Source organism: Phascolarctos cinereus, unplaced genomic scaffold, assembly GCF_003287225.1.
Source record: "Phascolarctos cinereus isolate Bilbo 61053 unplaced genomic scaffold, phaCin_HiC Scaffold_2;HRSCAF=192, whole genome shotgun sequence".
Classification (NCBI taxonomy): Eukaryota; Metazoa; Chordata; class Mammalia; order Diprotodontia; family Phascolarctidae; genus Phascolarctos; species Phascolarctos cinereus.
The window spans coordinates 110,701,388-110,723,224 of record NW_027555625.1 but is presented as its reverse complement, the minus strand read 5'-3'; the positions used below and the strand labels follow the sequence as shown (position 1 = coordinate 110,723,224).

At 35.7% G+C, this 21,837-nt stretch overlaps 1 protein-coding gene across 4 annotated transcripts in view; it reads left to right on the top strand.

Moving 5' to 3' along the window:
* Nucleotides 1–21,837, top strand: part of USP34 (ubiquitin specific peptidase 34) — a 313,170-nt gene that overhangs the window by 157,638 nt on the left and 133,695 nt on the right. For all 4 annotated transcript variants that reach the window (XM_078149535.1, XM_020985492.2, XM_020985490.2 and 1 more), the window contains 5 exons: nucleotides 5,669–5,784; nucleotides 6,182–6,309; nucleotides 9,329–9,418; nucleotides 13,117–13,212; nucleotides 17,943–18,025. In XM_078149535.1, the coding sequence (XP_078005661.1) occupies nucleotides 5,669–5,784; nucleotides 6,182–6,309; nucleotides 9,329–9,418; nucleotides 13,117–13,212; nucleotides 17,943–18,025 (513 nt within the window). The remainder of the gene's footprint in view (nucleotides 1–5,668; nucleotides 5,785–6,181; nucleotides 6,310–9,328; nucleotides 9,419–13,116; nucleotides 13,213–17,942; nucleotides 18,026–21,837) is intronic.

Sequence of the window (21,837 nt, the reverse complement as noted above, 5' to 3'; positions counted from 1 at the left end):
TCTGAAGATCACTTGGCAAGATAAGTAAGGTACCAGACACCAAGATCCTTACTTGACCTGAACTGCCAAGCATTTAAACTCTACTGCAGAGAGTGCAACTCTGATGGGCTGGCCCCAATTTTCAGTTGCTAATTAGAGAACTCACAAGTGCTCGCTTGACAGTCAAAAGAAGAAATACAAGGAAACTCTCAAGATCTTCTGAAAAACTTTGAAATTCTATTGTGAGACATGGGAGACATGGTCATAAGACGGTCTGGCATGGTGTGCCCACATCAAAAAAGGCACTGTGCTCTGTGAAAGCAGAATTACAGTACCTCAAAAGGCATGTACACTCCAAATGTTCATGTGGTCTGTTTGTGCTCAAGCTGTGGTAGAGCCTTTTGAGTTTGTATTGATCTGATCAGCCACAGGTAGACACACTGTACCTTGACCCAACATAATGATGTCATTTTGGTCCAATTTGAGAAGAATAAAGAACAGCAATAACAACAGCAATGACCAAAATATGAGACACGCTTTCAAATATATAAAAGCACATTCCTTAGTAGATAAATGGTCACGGTTTATAAATGTACAGTTCTCAAAGAAAGAAATGCAAGCTATTAAAAATAGTTTGAAAAAATGCTCTAAAACAATTAGAGAAATGTAAATTATAACAACTTGGAGGTTCTACCTTGTACACACCACATCAGCAATGTAATAAAAAGTGGCAACTGTTTCTGATGATTAGAGAATATGGCCACGCTAATGAATTGTTGTCGATTAGTAAAGTCTTTCAGGAAAGAATAAATATTCCACCCAATAAGTAACTAAAATGTACTTGCATTTTGATACAACATTACCATTACTAGACTTGTAACCCAAAGAGGTAAAGAAAACAGAGAAAGACACATATATTAAAAGAATGTATAAAAACTATTTGTTTTAGCAAAGGAAGTGGTAACTAAAATGTAAATGTTAGGGAATGGCTGAACAAATTATAGTATAATGAATTGTAAGGTAATAATAGTTATTGTTCAGTAAGAAATGATGAAAGTGAAAGTTTCAGGGAAACTTAGGAAGATTTCTGCAAATTCATGCAAAATGAAGTGGGCAGAACTAGGAAAAATTTAAATAACAATATTGTAAAAAATATGACTTTGAAAGACTGAATAAATTTGATAAAAGAAATTAATGAGCACCATTTCAGAGGACCAGTGCTGAAGCATGCAACCCTCTTTTTGACAAATTCTTGAGGAGCACAATGAGATATGACCAAAGTAGGAATTTGTTTTGTTTGATAATAAATGTTCTTGACTATACAGTGGTAGGGATCTTTGTGTTTGTTTTGTTTGACTATATGTGTTCATTACATGGGTTTTTTTTCCTTCCAATTTTGGGTGAGAGTTGGAATGGAGAGCAGCCTTGAAAACAGTGCTGTCCAAAAAAAAAGGAAAAGCAAAGTGAAGAGGGCTGTTGAAGTTTTGTTTGTGAGCAGAGGAATTTTAGTAGGAGTAGGTAGATAAGCTTTGAAATTATATATTGTAAATTTATTATATTCTGAAAAGGAAAAGCAAATTGTATATAATAGAGATCCAGGGTATCATCTCCCTTCTTCATTGCTTTATTTTGTGTTTGGAAATGCTCATTTTATTATGGTGTAATGGATAGAAAGCTGGACCTGGAATGTAGAAGACCTGAGTTCAGATCTAGCCCCAGACTTTTCTAGTTGTGTGACTCTGACTAAGTCACTTCACTTCGCACTAAGTTTTCTCTTCTGTGAAATGAAGATAATGATAGCACCTACCTTCCAGGTTTTTATGAGGATATTAACCTTAAAGCAATGTATAAGTTATAGTTGTTTTTATTGTTGTTCTTAGTTGTAGCATCCCATAGAGCCAAAGAATTGTTAGCACTTGTGAATGGAGAAGGGAGGTTATTATTATTATATTATATAAATTATTTTGAGTAGATATTGTAACCCAGGGGTAGGGAACCTGCTGCCTTGAGGCCACATGTGGCCTTATAGGCCCTTGGGTGTGGCCTTTTGACTGAGTCCAAGTTTTACAGAACAAATCCTTTCAATAAAGAGATTAGTTCTGTGAAGTTTGGATTCAGTCAGAGTGCTGTACTTGAGGACCTAGAGGGCACATTTGACCTTGAGGCCTCGGGTTTCCCACCCCTGCATAGCCCAATGGTCTGTATATTTGGCTTGTGCATTTGGTCACGGCACTGATGCTCCTTGGTAGAACTGATCCCAACAATGAATGAAACTGCTCACTGGCAAGCAATAGCTCTTTTGAAGAATCATTGTGAAATAATTTTGGCTTTTATAGGGTCATAGATGTAGAAGTAGAAGCAAATTGATATGGAGAAAGGTGAAGTCTTTTGCTCCAGATGACTCAGTCACCATATATCTGAAGTGGGATTGTAGGTGATCTCTTCCTTTCAAGCCAGTACTTTCTCCATTGGTCTGTGTTGCCTCATAATAATCATAGCTAACATAAGCCTTTAAGGTTTGCAGTGCATTTTATAGAGGTTATCTGTTTTGATCCTTACAGTAAAGCTGTGGGAAAGATGCACTTTTATGCTCCTATTAAAGATGAGGAAGTGGACTGAGAGAACTGAAGTGATGTGCCTAGGATCATAGAGCTAGGAAATATAGGAGGCAGGATTGGAACTCAGAGCTTCCTGTTTTCCTAGTCTCTGCTGTATCATCTGGCTGTCTATGCTTTTTGCCTTCGTTTCCGTTCTTTTCACTCTCTTCTAGACACTCTGCAATCTGACTTTCACCTTACCATTCAAGTGAAACTGTCCTGAAACTTTGCAGTGAGCATACAATTGCTAAACCTGATGACTTTTTCCCAGTTCTCATTCTTCGCAACTTCCCTGCAACAGTCAACACTGTTGAACACTCTTTCCTCCTGGACAACCCAATCTTTATATTTTTTGTGACACTGCTCTTTCTTTTTATTCATACTCTGGATCATCTTCCATATTTGATCCCTCTGGAGGCCTTTTCTCTCTATATACTTACTCATTAACAACATCAGTTCCCATGAGTTTAGTTACCATCACTATACAGATGGTTTTTAGGATCATATGTCCTCTCAATTTTTTTCTTTGAACCAGTCTGGCATCACAAGATATTGTGCATTTCATTCTTTTTTTTTTTCCTTTGGTTAGGCAATTGGGATTAAGTGACTTGCCCAGTCACACAGCTAGTGAGTGTTATGTGTCTGAGGCTGGATTTGAACTCAGGTCCTCCTGACTCCAGGACCGGTGCTCTATCCACGGCACCACCTAGCTGCCTCTATTGTGCATTTCGAATGACTTGTTCAAGAGGTCTCTGAAATGTAATATGTCTAAAATAAGATTCATTTTCTTTACTCTGAAATGGTGATACAATACAATGAACATGTATAAAGCTCTTTAAGGTTTGCAAAGTGCTTTACACATACCACCTCACTTGATCTCACAACAACTCTGTCCACTATCTGTGGGCCTTTTTGCTATTCCTTTCACACACTGCTTCATCTCTGTCTCTCTGCCTTTGCAGTAGCTTTTCCTTCATCTTTTAGAATCCCTGTTTTCCTGGAAGGTTCAGCTTAAGCAATTTCTTCTTCATAAAAATCTTTACTGACATCCTCTCCCCCAGGAACTATTGCTTCCTCTCCCTCCCTGGCCAAAATAATTTTGTTAGAAATTTCCATGTTTTGTATATACCTTTATATATGTTTGTTTATATATGTTATCTCTTCTGGCTTTCTTTTAAGCTCATAGAGCTTAGGGATTGTCTTTGAATCTCCAGTAGTTAGCACAGTATCTGAGCTGCTTAATTTGTTGATATATTTGTTGTTAACTTGTTGATGTATTAAACAATTACATTATTTAGGATACCATAAGAAACATTCTAAGAGAGACCATAACAGTCTAGTAATAAAAGCAACTTTGGTAAAGGAAACAAAATATAAATTAAAAGGTTAGAAGTTAGATTAGAAGTAGGTGGGAGAGGTGTAACACGATTGAAGAGTTGAAGAAGAAAGAATATGGGAATAAGGAGAATATGAAGAGATGAATGAAAGGGTTATAAAATTGGAATTTTTTTAGTGCCATATATCAAAATATCTACTATTATTATCCGTATTATTCCGTAATTGCAAGTTTAGGTGAGAGATTGTGAAGGAAGGCCTAGGATAAGTTAGACAGACTTTTAATAAAATTGAGCCAGGATGGCTCTTGTACTTAATCATAATCAGGTTTGAATAGTGTCCTTAACAGTTCCATGTTAGATTTTGAAGACTTAAGCGAGGGGCAGCTAGGTGGGGCAGTGGATAGAGAACCGGCCCTGAAGTCAGGAGGACCTGAGTTCAAATTGGCCTCAGACCAAATATGTGACACTGACTAGCTGTGTGACCCTGGGCAAGTCACTTAACCCCAATTGCCTTAAAAAAAAAAAGAATTAAGTAAGCTAAGATTGAATTGATGTATGTTGATAATTGACAGCAAGGTAGTATATTGTTGTCTCTCTTTTCTCTTCACATTTTCACTTTATTCTCACAATGATTATGATTTTCTGCCTCACATGGTAGGAAAGACTGAAGAAGCTAATATCGCATATATTTTCTCACTCTTTTTCTAATTTTTTTCAAATTTTTTTTTCTAGTTACACATAAAAAATTTTTGACATTCATTTCTAAAATTTTCAGTTCCAAATTCTCTCTCTCCCCCTCTCAGTTTCCCTATTCCCTCCTCTCTCATTGAGAAGGCAAGCAATTTGATACAGGTTATGCATGCGAAAACTTTTACAAAGCATTTTAAAAATGATTTTTTAGAGTTACTTAGGTGGTATAGTATTTCATAAGATTGGTATATTTGAAAAGAGACATTGGTGTATGGTGTGCTTGAGTTGTTAAAGATTTGTTTCGTATAGTAGTATTAATAGAAATCTGAGTGATTTGTAAATAGAATTCTGTGTTAGTATAATAGAAATCTGACTAAGTTATATGGACTTGAAAATGCGCAGACTGGTCTATAATTTTGAATTTGTGTTACGATGTTGGATCCTGTTTTCAGACCTGCTCCTGGCTGAAGAGCAGTAAGATGTCCAATGTAGAGTGTTAACTTTAGAGAGGTAGAATGGCACACTGAATAGAGAGGTGGCCTTGGAGTCAGGAAGATGACCTGAATTCCAGCCTTGCCTTGGCTCTTGTGGGTCCCTAGGCAAGTCACGGAACCTTTCAGTGCTCCTTGCATGGCTTTTGGATTATACTTGGCAGATTACTTGCTGGTCTGCAGTAGTAGAGCAGTTTTTCTGTGGAAATTTTTTTCCAGAAAGAAACTTTCTCTGGAGTTTCCCTACACAGATTCAGTCCAAAAATGGAAAAAGACATAAAATCACTTAAGATTGAAACCTTCTTACATTTCTTGGTCCTCTTCTCATTTCTTATTAGGTGGCACTCTCCTATAGAAAAATTTTAATGTAATTGTGTGAATAAAACTTAAAGATAAAAACAGTCATCTTTTTAATATATAAAAATTTCATTCTTAAAAACTGGCTCTGGGGGAGAAATTTTTATTCTTAAAATTTTGTTTCTTCAGAATCATTAACTTAATAAATTAAATGCAAATATAGCTCAATTTAATCAGGTTGTATTCAGCAATTTCATGTCTTATTTTGTCTTCACAGGCCCAGCAGTTCATAAACATCAATACAATAGCAATGCTGTTACAGACATTAATTTGGATAATGTTTGCAAGAAAGGAAATACTTTGTTGTGGGATTTAGTCCAAGATGAAGATGCAGTAAGTTAATTTATGGAACTAAATAATGATATAAATAAATTGAGCCACTCACCATAGAAAGTGGAATGATAGCTCTCTCATTTTGAGAAGTTTTAGAAGTGAAGACTTGATCAGTTTTCTTCTGCTACATCAGTTCTTTGATATTTTGCAACTATCTTTGCAGGTAAGAGATAATATTGTATACCAGAGTCTTTACTAGGAGAGGGGAACAAAGGGAAACTTACATTGGAGAAGACTGGCTTTTGCTCCAATAAAAATCCTATATTACCAACATGATACTAGTCCACGGAAAGCACTGTGGCAAGAAAGGTTTTTTGGGTTTTTTTGGTCCTACCAAAATGAATAAGATATTAATGTGAAGATTGATCATAATTTATTTTATTTTATTATATTATAGATTCATCTCTCAGAAGGGTTAATAAATGAGGCAGAGAAACTTCTTTGCTCCTTAGTGTGCTGGTTTACAGATCGACAGATCCGAATGAGATTCATTGAAGGCTGTCTAGAAAATTTAGCAAACAACAGGTAAATAGGAATTTACAATATTTTGGTTAGAAAATCTATATAGGAAGTAATGTGTTATAGCCATTTGAAATCTGGCTTGGAAATGAGGAAATGGTTCAAATGCCGTCTCTGACACATCCTGTTGTTTGACCCTGGGCAAGTCGCTTAATTTCTCAGTGCTCAGTCTGTACAACTCTCTTAAGGCCCTACGTTTCAGAGAAGGCAGTGATATTCGTTGGTAGAGAGTGTTCCTCACCATAGGTTTTCCCTATATCATTGTAATCACAGGTGTAGTTCCTATCCGTAGGCCAGCTATACTGTTGGAATGGTAGAATATATTCCATAATGCAGTAATATATGGAAATTGAATTTTTTTCTTTTGGAAATGGGAAGGACAATCTAAACCTGTGATTTCCTTCCTTCTGTATAAGGAACTTTTGTTATGGAAATGCCTTTCACCAATGCAGATCAGTATTTCATCCATAATTAATCATCTTAGAAACCTACAGTACTGAGAATTTAAATGGCTTGTTTATGAGCAGATAGCTAGTTTTGTCAGAGGAAAAACTTTCAACTCTGTCACTCCAAGGACACCATGCTTTGAGGCCTCACTATAATTTTCATTTTCATTGTCTTCATTCTACTACAACTTTATTATCAACAGCAAAAATTTCTTTAATTCCATAATTCTTTTCTTTTTCAGACTCCCTTGTTAGTTTCCTGTCAGTAAAGCAGGAAAACATGTTACTGTATTCTTTTTTATTCTAACATATTTGTGGGAACACAGAATTCTGGTACTTCTGTTTTCGTTTTGTTTTTAAAAACATCATTTGAACTTATCGAATGTAAGGCAGGTTAAATCAGAAATAAAAATTAGGTTGGAATGTGTCTTTTTTTTTGTTTGTTTGATTTTTGGCTAGGCAGTGGGGTTAAGTGACTTGCCCAGAGTCACACAGCTAGTAAGTGTTATGTGTCTGAGGCTGTATTTGAACTCAGGTCCTCCTGAATCCAGGGCCTGAGCTATATCCACTGCCACCTAGCTGCCCCTGGAATGTGTCTTAAATGTTTATGATGGCCCTTGCATTCTACCATATGTATAAATTTTTTTTGTCCACACTAATAGTATGTAAGGCATTCAAATAACCTCCTGTGGTTCTTGAAACAGTACCATGTTCTAGTGATTGCTTGTATTTAGATACCAACCACAGGATTCTTGCTTTTTCAATTCAATTGCAATGATTTTTCAATTTCTAGTTTCCCTTCAAATCTTCTGTTTTGATGATTTTGTTATATTTCCTGGTATAGTAAAATTATGACATTTCACTAAACGTTGACAGTTCAGTTACTGCAATCATAAATTAGGGACTTAATTGATATCTGGCAAGAACTGGCAAACATTTCTAATTTTGTTTGGCTACTTTGATATTTATTTTAATAATACTGTATGTAGAACTCTGGTGCATTTATGTTAAATATTCCACTTTTAGCCCTTTCAGGTACTGATTAGTTTTTTGTTTTGTTTTGTTTTGGTGAGGCAGTCCAGGTTAAGCGACTTGCCCAAGGTCACACAGCTAGTACTGTCAAGTATCTGAGGACAGATTTGAACTGAGATCCTCTTGACTCCAAGGCTGGAGCTCTATTCATTGCGCCACCTAGCTGCCCCTTTTTATTTTTTTATTTTCTTTTTCTTTTTCTTTTTTTGCTAATTAGTTTAAAAGGTAACCCCTGCAGGTTTTTTTTTTAATCATAGCTAAATGACTTCATTTTAGAGCTTCATTTATAAATCACTTACTTTTGTCTATGCAATTGAAGAACTTTTATAAAATTGTGAAACTCCTCATTACTTTTGAAAACTTGTAATTGCAATTACAAGTCCTCAGCCTAAGATTTTCAGATCAACTTTGTCTTTGAGAATTTTCGCCATTTCTTTGATTTTTTTAAACTATTGTTTTGTTGTGGGCAAATGATTTTCCACCGAGTATTTGCGCTCGCGCTCTCTCTCTCTCTCTCTCTCTCTCTCTCTCTCTCTCTCTCTCTCTCTCTCTCTCTCTCTCTCTCTCTCTCTCTCTCTCTTTCTCTCTTTCTCTCTCTCTTTCTCTCTTTTTTTAATCTAGAAACCTGGGCAGTTAAGTGGTACAGTGGATAGATCACTGGCACTGGAGTCAAGAGGATCTGAATTCAAATGCTGCCCCAGACACATGATACTCACTAGTTGTATGGGGGAAAAAAAAAGAAAGAAAACCTAGAAACTATTTTTATTACTCTTCTTTCTTTATACAAATTGCTCATACTTTAAGTTTTCAAAGGTCTCTGTGATACATCAAATGATATTATTATATCTATATGCTTGAACATCTCAGTGGTATCTTTCCTGTTGTTAATTTTTAGCATTTATCAATCCTTTTGAAAGACCCAGTTAATTAAAGGAGAAGTCTGTATTTTTTTTCCTTATGCAGAGTTTTATAATCTACTTTCAGGTTGCTTTTGTAATCCAAAAACCTACTGAGGAGTGGTTGCTAGTGTTCATAAACAAAATGCTTTGTTGGAAATATTCTTTAAGAAACATTTGTTATTCTCTATTCTAATAAATTTTACGTATGATTTTTTCTGTGATAAAAAGGCATCAAAAGCCACAAGAGATGTTTAATGTAACATAATTATCTTAATTATTTATCTGCTTAAATTAGTTTAGTTCCTGTTCTTCATAAGACTTAAGACCATTATATTGAAATTGTGATTTGATGTATTTTTATATTATATTATGCTACTAATCAAAAATATTTGAGACATAGTACAGAATATTTAATTTCATAAAATGAATTCACAAATTGACAGTATTGTATTTCACCTAATTTTATTCCCATGTTATTAGTATTTACCAAGGCAGAATTGTATCCTTTTTACTTTGAGATACTAGACTAAAATTTCATGAAATATAAATCTTGGTGTAATATGTACCATATGTATCATCACTCGGTCTTTGAAAAATAATTACACTTAGGAAAGTTTATTAAAATTGTTTCCTCTTTATCTTTTTCAGATCTGTAGTAGTCTCACTTCGTCTTCTTCCAAAATTGTTTGGTACTTTTCAGCAATTTGGGAGCAGTTATGATACACATTGGATTACAATGTAAGTAAATATTAAGTAAGTAAGGATATTTATGTATTAATAGAATGTTAGTGCTAGAGTGGAATTTTGAGATTGAGTCAGTGCATAGATGAAGAAGCTGAAGTACTGAGAATTTGTTTTCCCAAACATCATTTTCTGTTAGTGGTAGAACCAGGATTAGAACTGTGGTCTCTTGACCCTCAAGTCCAGTGACTTTTCTGTTTTATCAGTTGTTGAAATGAGTGCTGTCCAGTTCTGCCTTATTGGCCTTCTTGCCATTCTTCATATAGGATACTCTGGCTCCCATTTCTGTGATTTTGTACTGGCTACCTCCCTTACCTGGATTGCTATCCCTCCTCAGTTCCATTTCTTAGACTCTCTGGCTTCCTTCAGGTCTCAACCACCTCCTTTCTTTGTTTCCCTCAACTTTTTCTCTAAGGTTACCTTCCATCTGCTCTGTGTTGTATGTCCCTATTTGTATATATTCTTTTTTCTCCATCTGATTTTTCTTTGGTGGGGGTGGGGGTTAGGCAATGGGGTTAAGTGACTTACCCAGGTCACACAGCTCCTAAGTGTCAGGTGTCTGAGGCCGGATTTGAACTCGGGTCCTCCTGACTCTAGGGCTGGTACTCTATCCCCTGTACCACCTAGCTGCCCCTCCATTGGATTTTAAGCTTCTTATGGGCAATAATTGTTTGTTTTCCTCTCAATCATCAGTGCTCAGTACAGTGTGTGGCATATAGTAAGGGCTTAATAAATGTTTTTTGATTGATATGTGTTACTTTTGTATAATGTAAAGTTTAAAAAGCACTTTACATATATTTCCTTTAAGATGGCTGTTATTAACATCATTTTAGGAACTGAAGTTCATAGAGGTTAAGTGACTTAGTAACTATCATACTGTCAGAAATGGTATTTGAATCCAGGCCTTTCTGAATCAGAGTTTATCACTGTTGTCAGGATAAAATAGTTGTGAATCCACCACGTTTTGACTATCATTAGGGAAGAATCTCTATTCCCTATCATTTAAAAGGTTTTTGCTAGTCTGAAAGTCATTCTAACTTTGCTAAATACTCTTTTCTGACATTGCTACCACCTTGGTCCAGGCCTGGCTGTCCTCCATTCAGCTGTCAAAAGTGATCTGCCGAAAGCACAAGTTTGACTATGTAATCTCCTACTCAGCAAATGCCAGTAGCTGCTTATCAGCTCTAGGATAAATAGAAAATTCTGTTTGGCATCGAAAAAACCCTTCATCACATTCCCTATCTCCTTTCTCAGTGGAGGATAGAGTGAAGTGAGAAGAAATTTGTGGCAGGTAAACCATCCAGCAGGCTGTTGTTGGAGTAGTCCATGAAGGAGGTGATGAGAGTCTGCACTGGAGTGTTGGCAGTGTCAGAGGAGAAAACAGGGAGCATTCAAGATATATTTATTAAAAGACTTCGCTGTCTTAGCACATTTGAACCTCATAAAACAGTATTCTTTAAATACAAGGACTTCCGTTATATTCCATGGCTCAATGTAGTTTCTCCATTTTTTAATCTTGAAAACAATAGAGTGGCTTGTTGGAGTAGGATCTTAGTGTCTAAATCTACACATATGCCTAATTATTAACAAATGAATAATTTGGATTCATTTACACATAACCTGTGTGAGTATAGAAATTATTTAAATTGGTAATCTTAGCTAGATTTTGTCAGTTTATGCATTAAATAATTTGGTGCCCAAATGCTTAATTGACATGCACCATTACATATATACTACATGTATAACACTATAATGATCATTTTCAATAGGTCCAGCAAATAACAATTAATCGCTGTTTTTATTTTCCCTGTACTAGATTCAGCAGTGCCCAATAATAATGACTGGCACATAAATGCTTGTTAATTGATCAATTCTTTGAGTATTAGATATTGAAAACTAAGAAGGCTATCCTGAGTTTTGGGGATTTTTGAAGAGTCAATGGAAAGAAAAAATTTCTCCAAAGATAATAAATCTTAATTAAATTCAACAGCAATAGGCTATATTCAAGGCTTTTGAGATGTATTAGGGATAACAAAGACAAAAACAAAAAATTGGCTCCATTCTCTAGGAGCTTACAGTCTCCTGAACAGAGATAAGACATAAATACAAGAAAAATGGTCAGGAGGGGTGGGGATGGGGAAGGGAAAGAACAGAGGAAATAGAGGAAGTAGTAACAACTAGGTTCATCATGAAAGGCTGCATGGAGTGGTAAGATTTAAAGGGAAATCTATGATTCTGGCATAGGGATGAATTACATGAAGGAATAGAAACAAGAGATGTCAAATTCATAAAATATTTGACTAACACATAGGTTTTGAAGTGTAGTAGTATGAAATGAGGGCTAGAAATGGGAGCCAGTTTGTGGTTGGTCTTAAATGCTAACCCCAGAAATTTGTGTTTTGTCTTAGAAATAATGGAAAGTATCATTGAAATGTTTTCAGTGGAGAATTTGTATAATCAAACCTGTGTGTTAGGAAGGTCATATGACATCTACCTGAGAGATGGATTAGAGAACAGAGAGACTGAAGTCAAAGAGATCAGTTAGGAGGCTATTAAAGTAATCTAGATAAGGTGGTAATGTGTGTGTGTGGGGGGGGAGCTGAATGGAGAGAAGGGCACAGATAGAAGAGAAGATGTAAGAAAGTATGTGGAGGTGGAACTGATGAAACATGGCATTTGACTGAATGTAAGGATAGAAGTAGGATAACTGAGTCTGGGTGAATGATATGAAGTTAGTGCTCCTAACACAAAGAGGTAAATCAGGAGTTAATTTAGGGTGGAAAATCATGAGTTTCATTTTGGACATGATGAGTTAAAGATATCTAAAGAGCATTTTGTAAAAGCTAAGTTGAAGTCAATGGATGGTGTATAACTGGCATTCTGTATATAAGTTAAGAGTGACTATATTCTCAGCAATCCGGTAGAAAAAATAGTTGGATTCACATAGAACTGAGATCACTGACAAGAGATATGGGATGAGACCAGAGCCCTGGGAAATACTCATTCTAGTGGGTGTAAAACATTGACAATGATCCCAGAAAGCATACCAAGGCAGATTAATTGTACAGGTGGGAGGAGAACCAGGAGAGGAAATAGTATCACCAAAGCCAAAGGCAGATATTGTATCAGAGGAAGGTGTGGTTAATATTAAGTATGAAAAGCTAAAGAGAAGTCAAACAGTGTGAGAACTGAGAAACAAAAGCAATTGATTTGTCAACGAGCAGATCTTTGGTAAACTTGTTGAACAATTAAAGCCATGTCATAGGATTGAAAGCAGTATTTAAAGTATTTGAAAAGTAACTTAGTACCAAATGGAAATAATGAATATAGAAAATTGCATATAGTCTCTTAGCACAAAAACATACAGGATTATAGGTAAGGTCAATTGAACATTTGTAAAGGATAAGCCTCTGGAGAACAATGGAGATCTTCTTGAGTAATACAATTAGCACAGCATGGTATTACCACAAGGACCACCTTTTCCTCAGACGGGAATAAAGGAGGGGTGGATGATAGGTACAGCAATTTTGACATGTGAAGTAGGAGAGAAGAAAGCTCTTCAAAGATTAACAAAATATTTAAACTCTTGATAAGTTTATATAGTAGAAATTCAGTTTAAAACTTTTTAATGTGTTTAATGTGTTTATCACAAAGAAGTAAAATTACCCTTTCCTTTTTTTTTTTAATTGGGATAGGTGGGCAGAAAAAGAACTAAACATGATGAAGCTTTTCTTTGACAATTTGGTACACTACATTCAAGCTGTAAGAGAAGGGAGACATAAACATGCCCTGTAAGTATATGTAGCAATGTACTTGATTATATGAGCTTATAAACATAAATCAACTCCTTTCCTCACTCTCAGTAAATGTATTGACAATGCACTTTCCTAATCTTTTTTTTTGGCTACTTTATTATATTCCTTTGCCTAGTTACTTTGGAAAAAAAATTATTAACCTCACCAAATAGAAATGAAAGGTGTAAGAAAACTTTGAAAAGAGGTTGTTCATTTTAAAGGGTTTTTAGGTGTTTTTTCTTGCATTTCTTAAAATCTTGCCATTGACTTCCATGTTCTGTTTTAATTTTAAGAGTATTTGGTAGTATTCAGACATTGTGTCTAATTGCAGAATTCATTAAATCCATTGTGGTGGCCTTGACTTATTGTATACAATCTCTGAGGTTATCTAGTTCAACTCATTTTGCACATGAAGAAACTGAGTTCCGGGGAGGATCTTAAAGAGATCATCTCAATAAACTCCATTTTATATTTGAGGAAATTGAGGCAAAAAATAACATGCTAAGGTCCCACAGCTTGGAAATCTAGTTATTTCAAAATAAGTATTCTATTTTAAAAATTATTTGGAAAACTCTAGTGTTTCAACTAAGTATGACTTAAGGGAAAAGAGTTAGGTTGCACAGTGGATAGAATGGTGGACTTGGGCCGCTGAATATCTCACTTCAGATATAGCCTGAAACATTTCTATCTGTGTGTTCTTGGGCAAGTCACTTCACCTGTTTGCTTCAGTTTCCTCAGGTGAAAACGGGTGGGTGGTAACAGTAGCACCTACCTCCCTGGATCAGTGTGAGGATCAAATGAGATAAGAATTATAAAGCATTTTAAGACTGTTTCTAGTTCATAGGAAGGGCTGGTGTTTTTTTTTTAATGTAAAGTCCTTACATAGCCTTTGAAATGGTTTAAGAATTGGTGAAGAGCACTTAGTATGCTTTTTAAAATTTTATTATTTTATATACTTTTTTTAATTTTAAAAAGGATTCATTTTTTCCTCTAATCTCTACACACATATTGAAAAAAAACATATTGAACCACTCTGTTAATTTGTCCAGCTGTTCTAGAAAGCAATTTGGAGTTTTGCACAAAAAGTTACTGAACAGTGAATGCCATTTGACCTAGCTCTACCTCTGCCAGGCATATTTAAAAAAATTGTTATAGCCAGGTTCAGCAAATGAAGAGGAACCTTGAGAATGTTATCTAGCCGTGATTATATCAGAGCTAATTTGACAATATAGTTGATTTTTACTATTTTAAATGTCTCTAGGAATGGTAGATTCCATGGCTTACTGGTTAATGTATTTAACAGGTTTTTAAAAATTAGAAATGGTATTTTTAAAATTTATTTAATTTTAAAAACTGAGGATTTCTAGCTTAATTTTAGTTATGTTTAGTGTGAAATAAAGTATAAAGTAATTTATATTAGTGTAGAAAACAGTAATATCAATTTTAGTTCTTAAGTTTAAATAGGTTGTTTGCAAAAGGACTTGAAAGGCCATCTGCTATATTCCCTGAGATGATGGGTGTTAAGAGATTAGTGTCTCTGGTGTGAAGGCTGTCTTTTCATCAGGGGTGCTTTCCACCCTGATGATGATGAAGTTATAGCATGCACAGTGACCATACCCCAGTAAACCATTTTGTCAGACAGCCTAAACCCAAGTTGAGGGTGACCAAAGGGGTCTCAAACCCTTTGGTGAGTTAGAGGGGGCATGTGAAGAGTTACTTCCCCGGCAGAATGGGCAGATGAAAATAGTTTGTTTCAGTAGCCATGAAGGCAGCTAAAGCAGGTGCTGTGTAATGCTTAGAAATTGGTTAGATATTGAAGATGCCAAGATCATCCTGCCATTGCCAGTCGTCTTGATTTTTGTCTTGCCACTGGACTTTGATTACCCTGGAAGAGAGAATGAGACCTCCTGCCACTCTGCCCCACTTAATCCAACTAATGTGTGAGTCAAAAGACATCACTAATACTCTTTTACCATTTTTACCTACCTCGTAGTCCTGTAGCAATAGGCAAGTGACAAAACAGCAGATGTGGATACCTTGGGAGCTGTAGTCACAGCCCTGCATGCAGGTGGCTCAGGCGATGGGGTTGTCTTCTCACTGGACTGAAGCAGTGTGGGATTTAGCAGCCCCTGAGCAGCCTTTTTTTATTTTATTTTTTATTTTTTTAAGGCAGTTGGGGTTAAGTGACTTGCCCAGGGTCACACAGCTAGTAAGTGTCAGTGTTTGCTCTGAGGCCAGATTTGAACTCAGGTACTCCTGACTTCAGGGCCGGTGCTCTACCCACTGCACCACCTAGCTGCTCCCCTGAGCAGCCTTTTTAAAAGATTGCTCTGTTCACCTCCTGGCATGAGGAGAGGGCTAGAAAAGGTGCTTTAAAAATTGACTGCTTCACCCAACCCTGGCCTGCTTGCCATGGCAGGCAGAGATCCTGCTCTGCAGTCGAAACACAAATAAATTAGAAAAACTTGTGTGAAGATGATTCCACTCACCATCAATCAGTATATGGAATGTGTATGTGTGCTTTTGGACAACAGGAAATCTAGTAGCTCTAAAAGACAAAAAGCTCTTGTGAGAGAAGCCAGCAGGTAACACATCAAAATAGCAGCTCTGAGTGAAGGCTGGCAAATGAAGGCCAGCTTTTTGAAGTATGAGATGGATACACGTTTTTCTGTAGTGGCCACAGAAATAGGCTTTACAATCGAACCTAATCTAGTCAGCAGTCTTGTATGCCTACCAAAAGGAGTAAATGACAGACTCATGACAATGTGATTGCCACTTACAGGAAGTTGCCATGCAACCATCGTCATTGTGTATGCTCCCACTATGACAAAAGGTCAAAGAAAAATTTTATGAAGACCTGGAGACTCTCATCATCAATGAGCCAAAAAAGGACAAGCTTATGATTCGGGGTGACTTAATTTTCAACAGATTAGAGCATTTCTCCATGCATGAACAGTTCATTGATAGGTTGGAGGGAAAGCTGAGCCAGCACAAAATTGGCAACAGTGGAGCAGAAAAGAAGTGGGCAGCTTTCAAAGATTTGTTGTACAGCACTGCATTTACTCATCTGAGCCAGAACACTTGCAAACATCAAGATTGGTTTGATAAAAATGATGGGTAAATTCATAAAAAATATGAACTCCACAGGTTTACCAGCAGGATAGTTCATCTGTCTCTAAGAAGGCTGCATTTAATATCCATCAGAAGTAAAGTGCAAGCAAAGCTTATTGAGGTGTGGGATTATTGGCTCAGTAAGAAGGCAGATGAAATTCAATTTTATGATGATAGTAACAATCCAAAGCACTTTTATGATGTCCTGAAGTCTATTTATGGTCAAAAGACCTGTGGTGCCTCTCAACTACTCATGCTGATGGCTCCAGATTGATTAGTAATAGGGAGATGGTCCTAGAGAGATGGGCCGAACACTTCCATAGTGTTTTCAACAGACCATTAATCAACGTTGAAGTCATTGAGCGTTTTCCTCAGATTGAAGTCAATCTATAGCCAAGCTTCCCACTGAAGAAGAGGTTTTGAATGCCATTTGGCTCCTCTTGTGTGGCAAAGTACTTAGTGCTGATTCTATTCCAGCTGAGATTTACAAGGTGGGGGGAGGGTGTCTATTATTCACTCAAAAGCTGATGAAAATTTTCCAGGTTATATGGCAAGAGGAGGTTATCCCCCAGGAGTTCAAGGATGCTTCCATTGTCCATCTTTGTAAAGGAAAGGGAACGAGGTCCTGTGACAATCATGGGGGTGGGGAGTTGGGAGAGTCTTTCTCGTAGTCATTGTCAGAGTCCTTAATGGGCTAATCCTTCACTGGGAAGATGGTCACCTACCTGAGAGTCAGTGTGGCTTTAGAAGGGGCCAAGGAATGGTCCATGTGGTTGTTTAGCCTCACTCCTAGACTTATTTAAATGTTTTTATAGCTAGAGTAAGAAAAGCAAGTGTTACTTTGTGAAGGTCATCCAAGTTATCTTCCTAACAAGGAAGGAATTATTTAAATTATTTTAAAATGAAGTCATTCTAAGCTTAATTAATGGTAGTTATATTTGATGTGAAATAAAATGTTTTACATTGGTTTAGAAAATAGCAGTATCGGTTTGTAGTTCATAGGCTTAAAGATTTCTCACAGAAACGGACCTGTGAGATCATCCAATAGATACCTCCCTCATTTAACAGATAAGGGGCCTGAGGACTGTGAAAGTTTAGTGACTTGCCCATGGTCACAGAGTTGTATGCCTTTCCACTGTCCTTCACTACTTCACTGAATAAAAAATAAAAGCTAATCACAATCCATTGAATATGCTGATCAAGTGATTAGCTTTTATTTTCATCAGTATGCCTCCCATGTTCTAAGAAATATTAAGGCAGGGATTTTAAGGCATACAATGCTATATTTCTTTTTTGACACTTTTATCTCATAATGACACTTCATCTCTGCGTTTCTTCAGTTCTTATGTAATTTTAAAGATTTCATTTTTCTTGTGTAAGTTTGGAGATCATCTTAAAATTGAAATAACATTTTTTAAACTAAATGTTTTTTATTAGTATTTAATGCTTGCCTTTAATACTTTAAAATTAATGTGTACATTCTAACAATTTTTCTGAATATATTCTCTGTATGTGAAGTTGAGTTGAATGGGATAAGTGTTTATTAAACTATTATTACCCAAAAAGTTTGAAGTAAAGGATTTTAACATTATCTTAATGATTTTTTAAAAATATAGGTACAGTCACAGCGCAGAGGTTCAAGTTCGACTTCAGTTCTTGACATGTGTTTTTTCCACTCTTGGATCGCCAGATCATTTTAGTAAGTCTTTAATTAGAAGATACTTTAATTCATATTTGATCTCTTAGCCTTACAGTAGAATTTTTATGTCTTTTTAAAGTTTGAAATAATCTTAGAATGTTATTGGGGCTTGGGAGAATTTAATTTTTGTTGTTTTTTGAAAAACAGACATTTTTATTCTTTTTTTATTTTAGGTCAAAATTTTCCCTCTCCTCTCTCCCTCTCTCACCCCCGTTCTTTCCCTAATGAGAAGACAAGAAAAACAAAGCCTATTACAAATATGTATAGTCATGGAAGACAAATTTCCTCATTAACTATGTTTAAAAAAAAAACAAGAAAGAAAAAAATGTATTTCAGTCTCTACTCTGAATTGATCAGTTCTCTATCTGGAGATGTAGAGTATATTTCATTATGAGTCTTTTGGAAATGAGGTTAGGTAATTTTGTTGATCAGACTTACTAAGTCTCTAACAGTTGATTATGTTTACAATATAGCTGGTATTGAGTAGATTGTTCTGTGTCTGCTTCCTTCAGTTTTCATCTGTTTTTATAGGTCTTGGCAAATTTTTGTGAAATAATTTCTTACAGTACAATAGTATTCTTTTATAATCATATGTCATGTATTGTTCAGCCATCTCCAAATGATAGGCAACCTGTCAGTTTCCAATTCTTTGCCACTTCTAAATGACCTGTTATACTTTTATGCATAGTTTTTAATACATATTTTCCCTCTTACCTTTGATCTCTTTGGAGTTTATAGCCCTAGTAGCAGAATTGCTGTATCAAAAGATATGCACAGTTTAATAGCTTTTTGAGCATAGTTACATATTGCTTTCCAAAATGGTTGAACTAGTTCACAGTTCCACCACCAACGGTACATTAGTTTAACTGTTTTACTCCATTCTTTCCAGCATTTGTCATTTTCCTTTCCTGTCATCTTAGTTAATCTAATATGTGTGAAATGATACCTCAGGTTTTAATTTGTGTTTCTCTAATTTTTCAAGCATTTTTTTCTTATGGTTAATTGATAGCTTTGATTTCTTTCTCTGAAAACTGTCTTTGGACATTTATCATTTTGGGCATATTGTAAAATATGTTGTTTGAGTACTGGGCTACTCTTGAATTTGCCTTGAGACTGACTACTGGCAGTGCCACTTACTGGAGCCATGAGTTCTTGGAATTACCTACCATTGTTAGAGCACTATGGATAATTGTGCTATAAGTGAAAAGAATCAGTATTTGAAACCTCTTATCTTGTGCTATGATCTATTTTAAAAACTAAGTTTTATTCAGACCTTTTGCTTTTAAATCATAGTCATTATCAGATACAGTGCCCCCTGCCTTGAACTCCTTCTTGTAATAATAAATCCAATCAAGCAGAACTCAGGTCACATTTTAATTATAAATCTCATTTATATAGCCCTTTACAATTTATGTAGTGCTTTCTTCACAACACTCCTTTTAGATGAGTAACAGAGTATGATCTTTACCCACATTGTGTACAGGAGATAGCAGGCTTAGAGAAATAAAATAACTTGCCCCAGATCATGGAGCTAGTAAAGTTATCAACCAAGAGATAGGTATCTTTCGGTAGATATCAAGACCACTTATCTGTTCTTATATGACATTATAAATATTGTTTGGAAGGTTCTTGGGCTTGATGCAGTCTTGGTAACCTGTAGCATCTAGAGGACCTCCCTATTGCAGGTTCTTAACCTGGGTCCACTTGCTTTTTTAAAAAAATATTTTTGTAACTCTATTTCAATATAATTGTTTTCCTTTGTGATCTTTTATGTTGTATACATTTAACTACACTTTTTTCTGAGAAAGGGTACCTGGGCTTCACTAGGGTTTGCAGGGTCATAGCAGGGAGGAGGGTAGAGCATGACTCAATAAAAGACTTAAAATCTCTAGTCTTCACTGAAATCTTCAGCTTTTAGACTTTCTGCTGAACATCTTCCACAATGATAGCATATACATCTTTTTTATGTTTTGCTGGGCATCAACAATGTCAGAGGATAATCAAACCAAATTATCTGTTGTGTCATTCATGGAACTCTGTATGATTTTGAACTAAACCTGGGAAATGCTTTGTTGGGTTAGAACATTTAAGATGGTGTTTTGCTCACTTAAATGCATCTTTATAGTCAACAAAGATTAAACAGAATTGGTTTTTGTATTCTTTAAGTGAGTTTTTGCATTTGTGGTCTGTTGTAGGAAGTTGATGGCAGAAACTTGCATGGTTCCTGTTCCCAGTCTTTCTAAAGGATGCTCTTTAGATTATTCTGTAGCATTTATCAGAAATAGCAGAGTTGACATATGTGTTGGTATTTGTTGATATTTCCTCATTTGTCTTCTTTGAATAATAACGTGAGAACTTTTTTCTAAGCATTTAGTATCCTTCCTTCTTTCAGACACCTTCAGATACATTATCCATTGCCCTCAAATTGTATTTCCTGCTGTAAGGACCTCCTAAACAGATAATTTATTTGTCTAACTACTATTCTCATCTTTATTTTCTTTAGTATAGTTTCTGTTTTCTAATGCAGTATAACAGGGACTTTGGTGTCCAAGGATAATGAATTCCAGTATGATTAAATTTTTAATAGAAATTTTTATATCCCATTTTTTTGTCCTGTTCTTTGCCCTCAAGTTTTCTTTCTTGAAAGCCTTCCAAGTTATTCTGTTGCCAATTTTATTTTCCCTTCCACTACTTCCCACTTTTTATCCGATCATATTCTTCATAATCTCCCATCATCCTGAAGTGTAAAATTTTACTAACAAGTTAATCAGTTCATTATAGAACTAGTGCTATCTTTGGCTGCCATATTTCTCTACTTCATTAAGAGATCAAGGGTTTCTTAGCTAAGGTAATATCTACATGCATACATACATACACACATATATGTAGGCATGAGGCATCTTTATCTTTTTTCTTATTCCTAACTCAAATTTCTTGTCATCCTCCTCTGTTCTTCCTCTTTGGTCCCCCTTCTTGTCATCTTCTATGCTTTGAAGTCATTGGTTATTAATATTTATGTAGATTTTATTTGGAAGGTCTTAGAAAACTAGGGTTTAAGTAGCACTTCCGACATTGACTAAGTGAGCATGGGCATATCACTTCAGCTTAGCACAGTTACTGGCACATAGTAAATACTTAATAAATTGGTGTTGACTAATAACTTCTTATTCCTGGGGTCCATGAACCTGTTTTTTCAAATATATATTACTATAGTTGGTTTTCTTTGTAATCCAATGTATTTTATTTTATATATGTAAAAGCATTCTGAGAAGGGATTTATAGGTTACACCAAACTGCAGAGAGGTCCATGACTAAGAAATGTTCAAGAATAGGTGCCCTGAGATGATAAGTTGAAAAGAAGTTGCTAACTTGTTTTGGTAATGGGAGTTTTTCTTATTTAGGAATTCTCTATATCAGCAAAATCATAGGTCCAGTTCCTATTCCTTTACCTAATGAGTTCCCCCTGTCCTTAGACATTAGCAGATATTGGTGCCTAAGCTGCTGGATTTTTTCCTAACAGTTCTTTGGAGATATTTATCACAAGCACTGCTGTTGGAATTTGTAAATGTCCCATGTTATAATATCTTTTTGTTGCCTTTGAAAGCACCACAGAAACAGAACCAATCATTGGCTTTGTTTTCTCCTACAAAAAGAGCTAATGGGCTATCTTTCCATTTAGCTGCAGCTTCTCTTCTGGTTTAATTTATAGTAAAAATGATGATAGTGATGCAGCTCTCAGTTAGTAGACAAGAATCTCATTTTTAGAATGCCAGACCTAAGTTAAAGAAAATGTCTGATTACTATAAGGACAT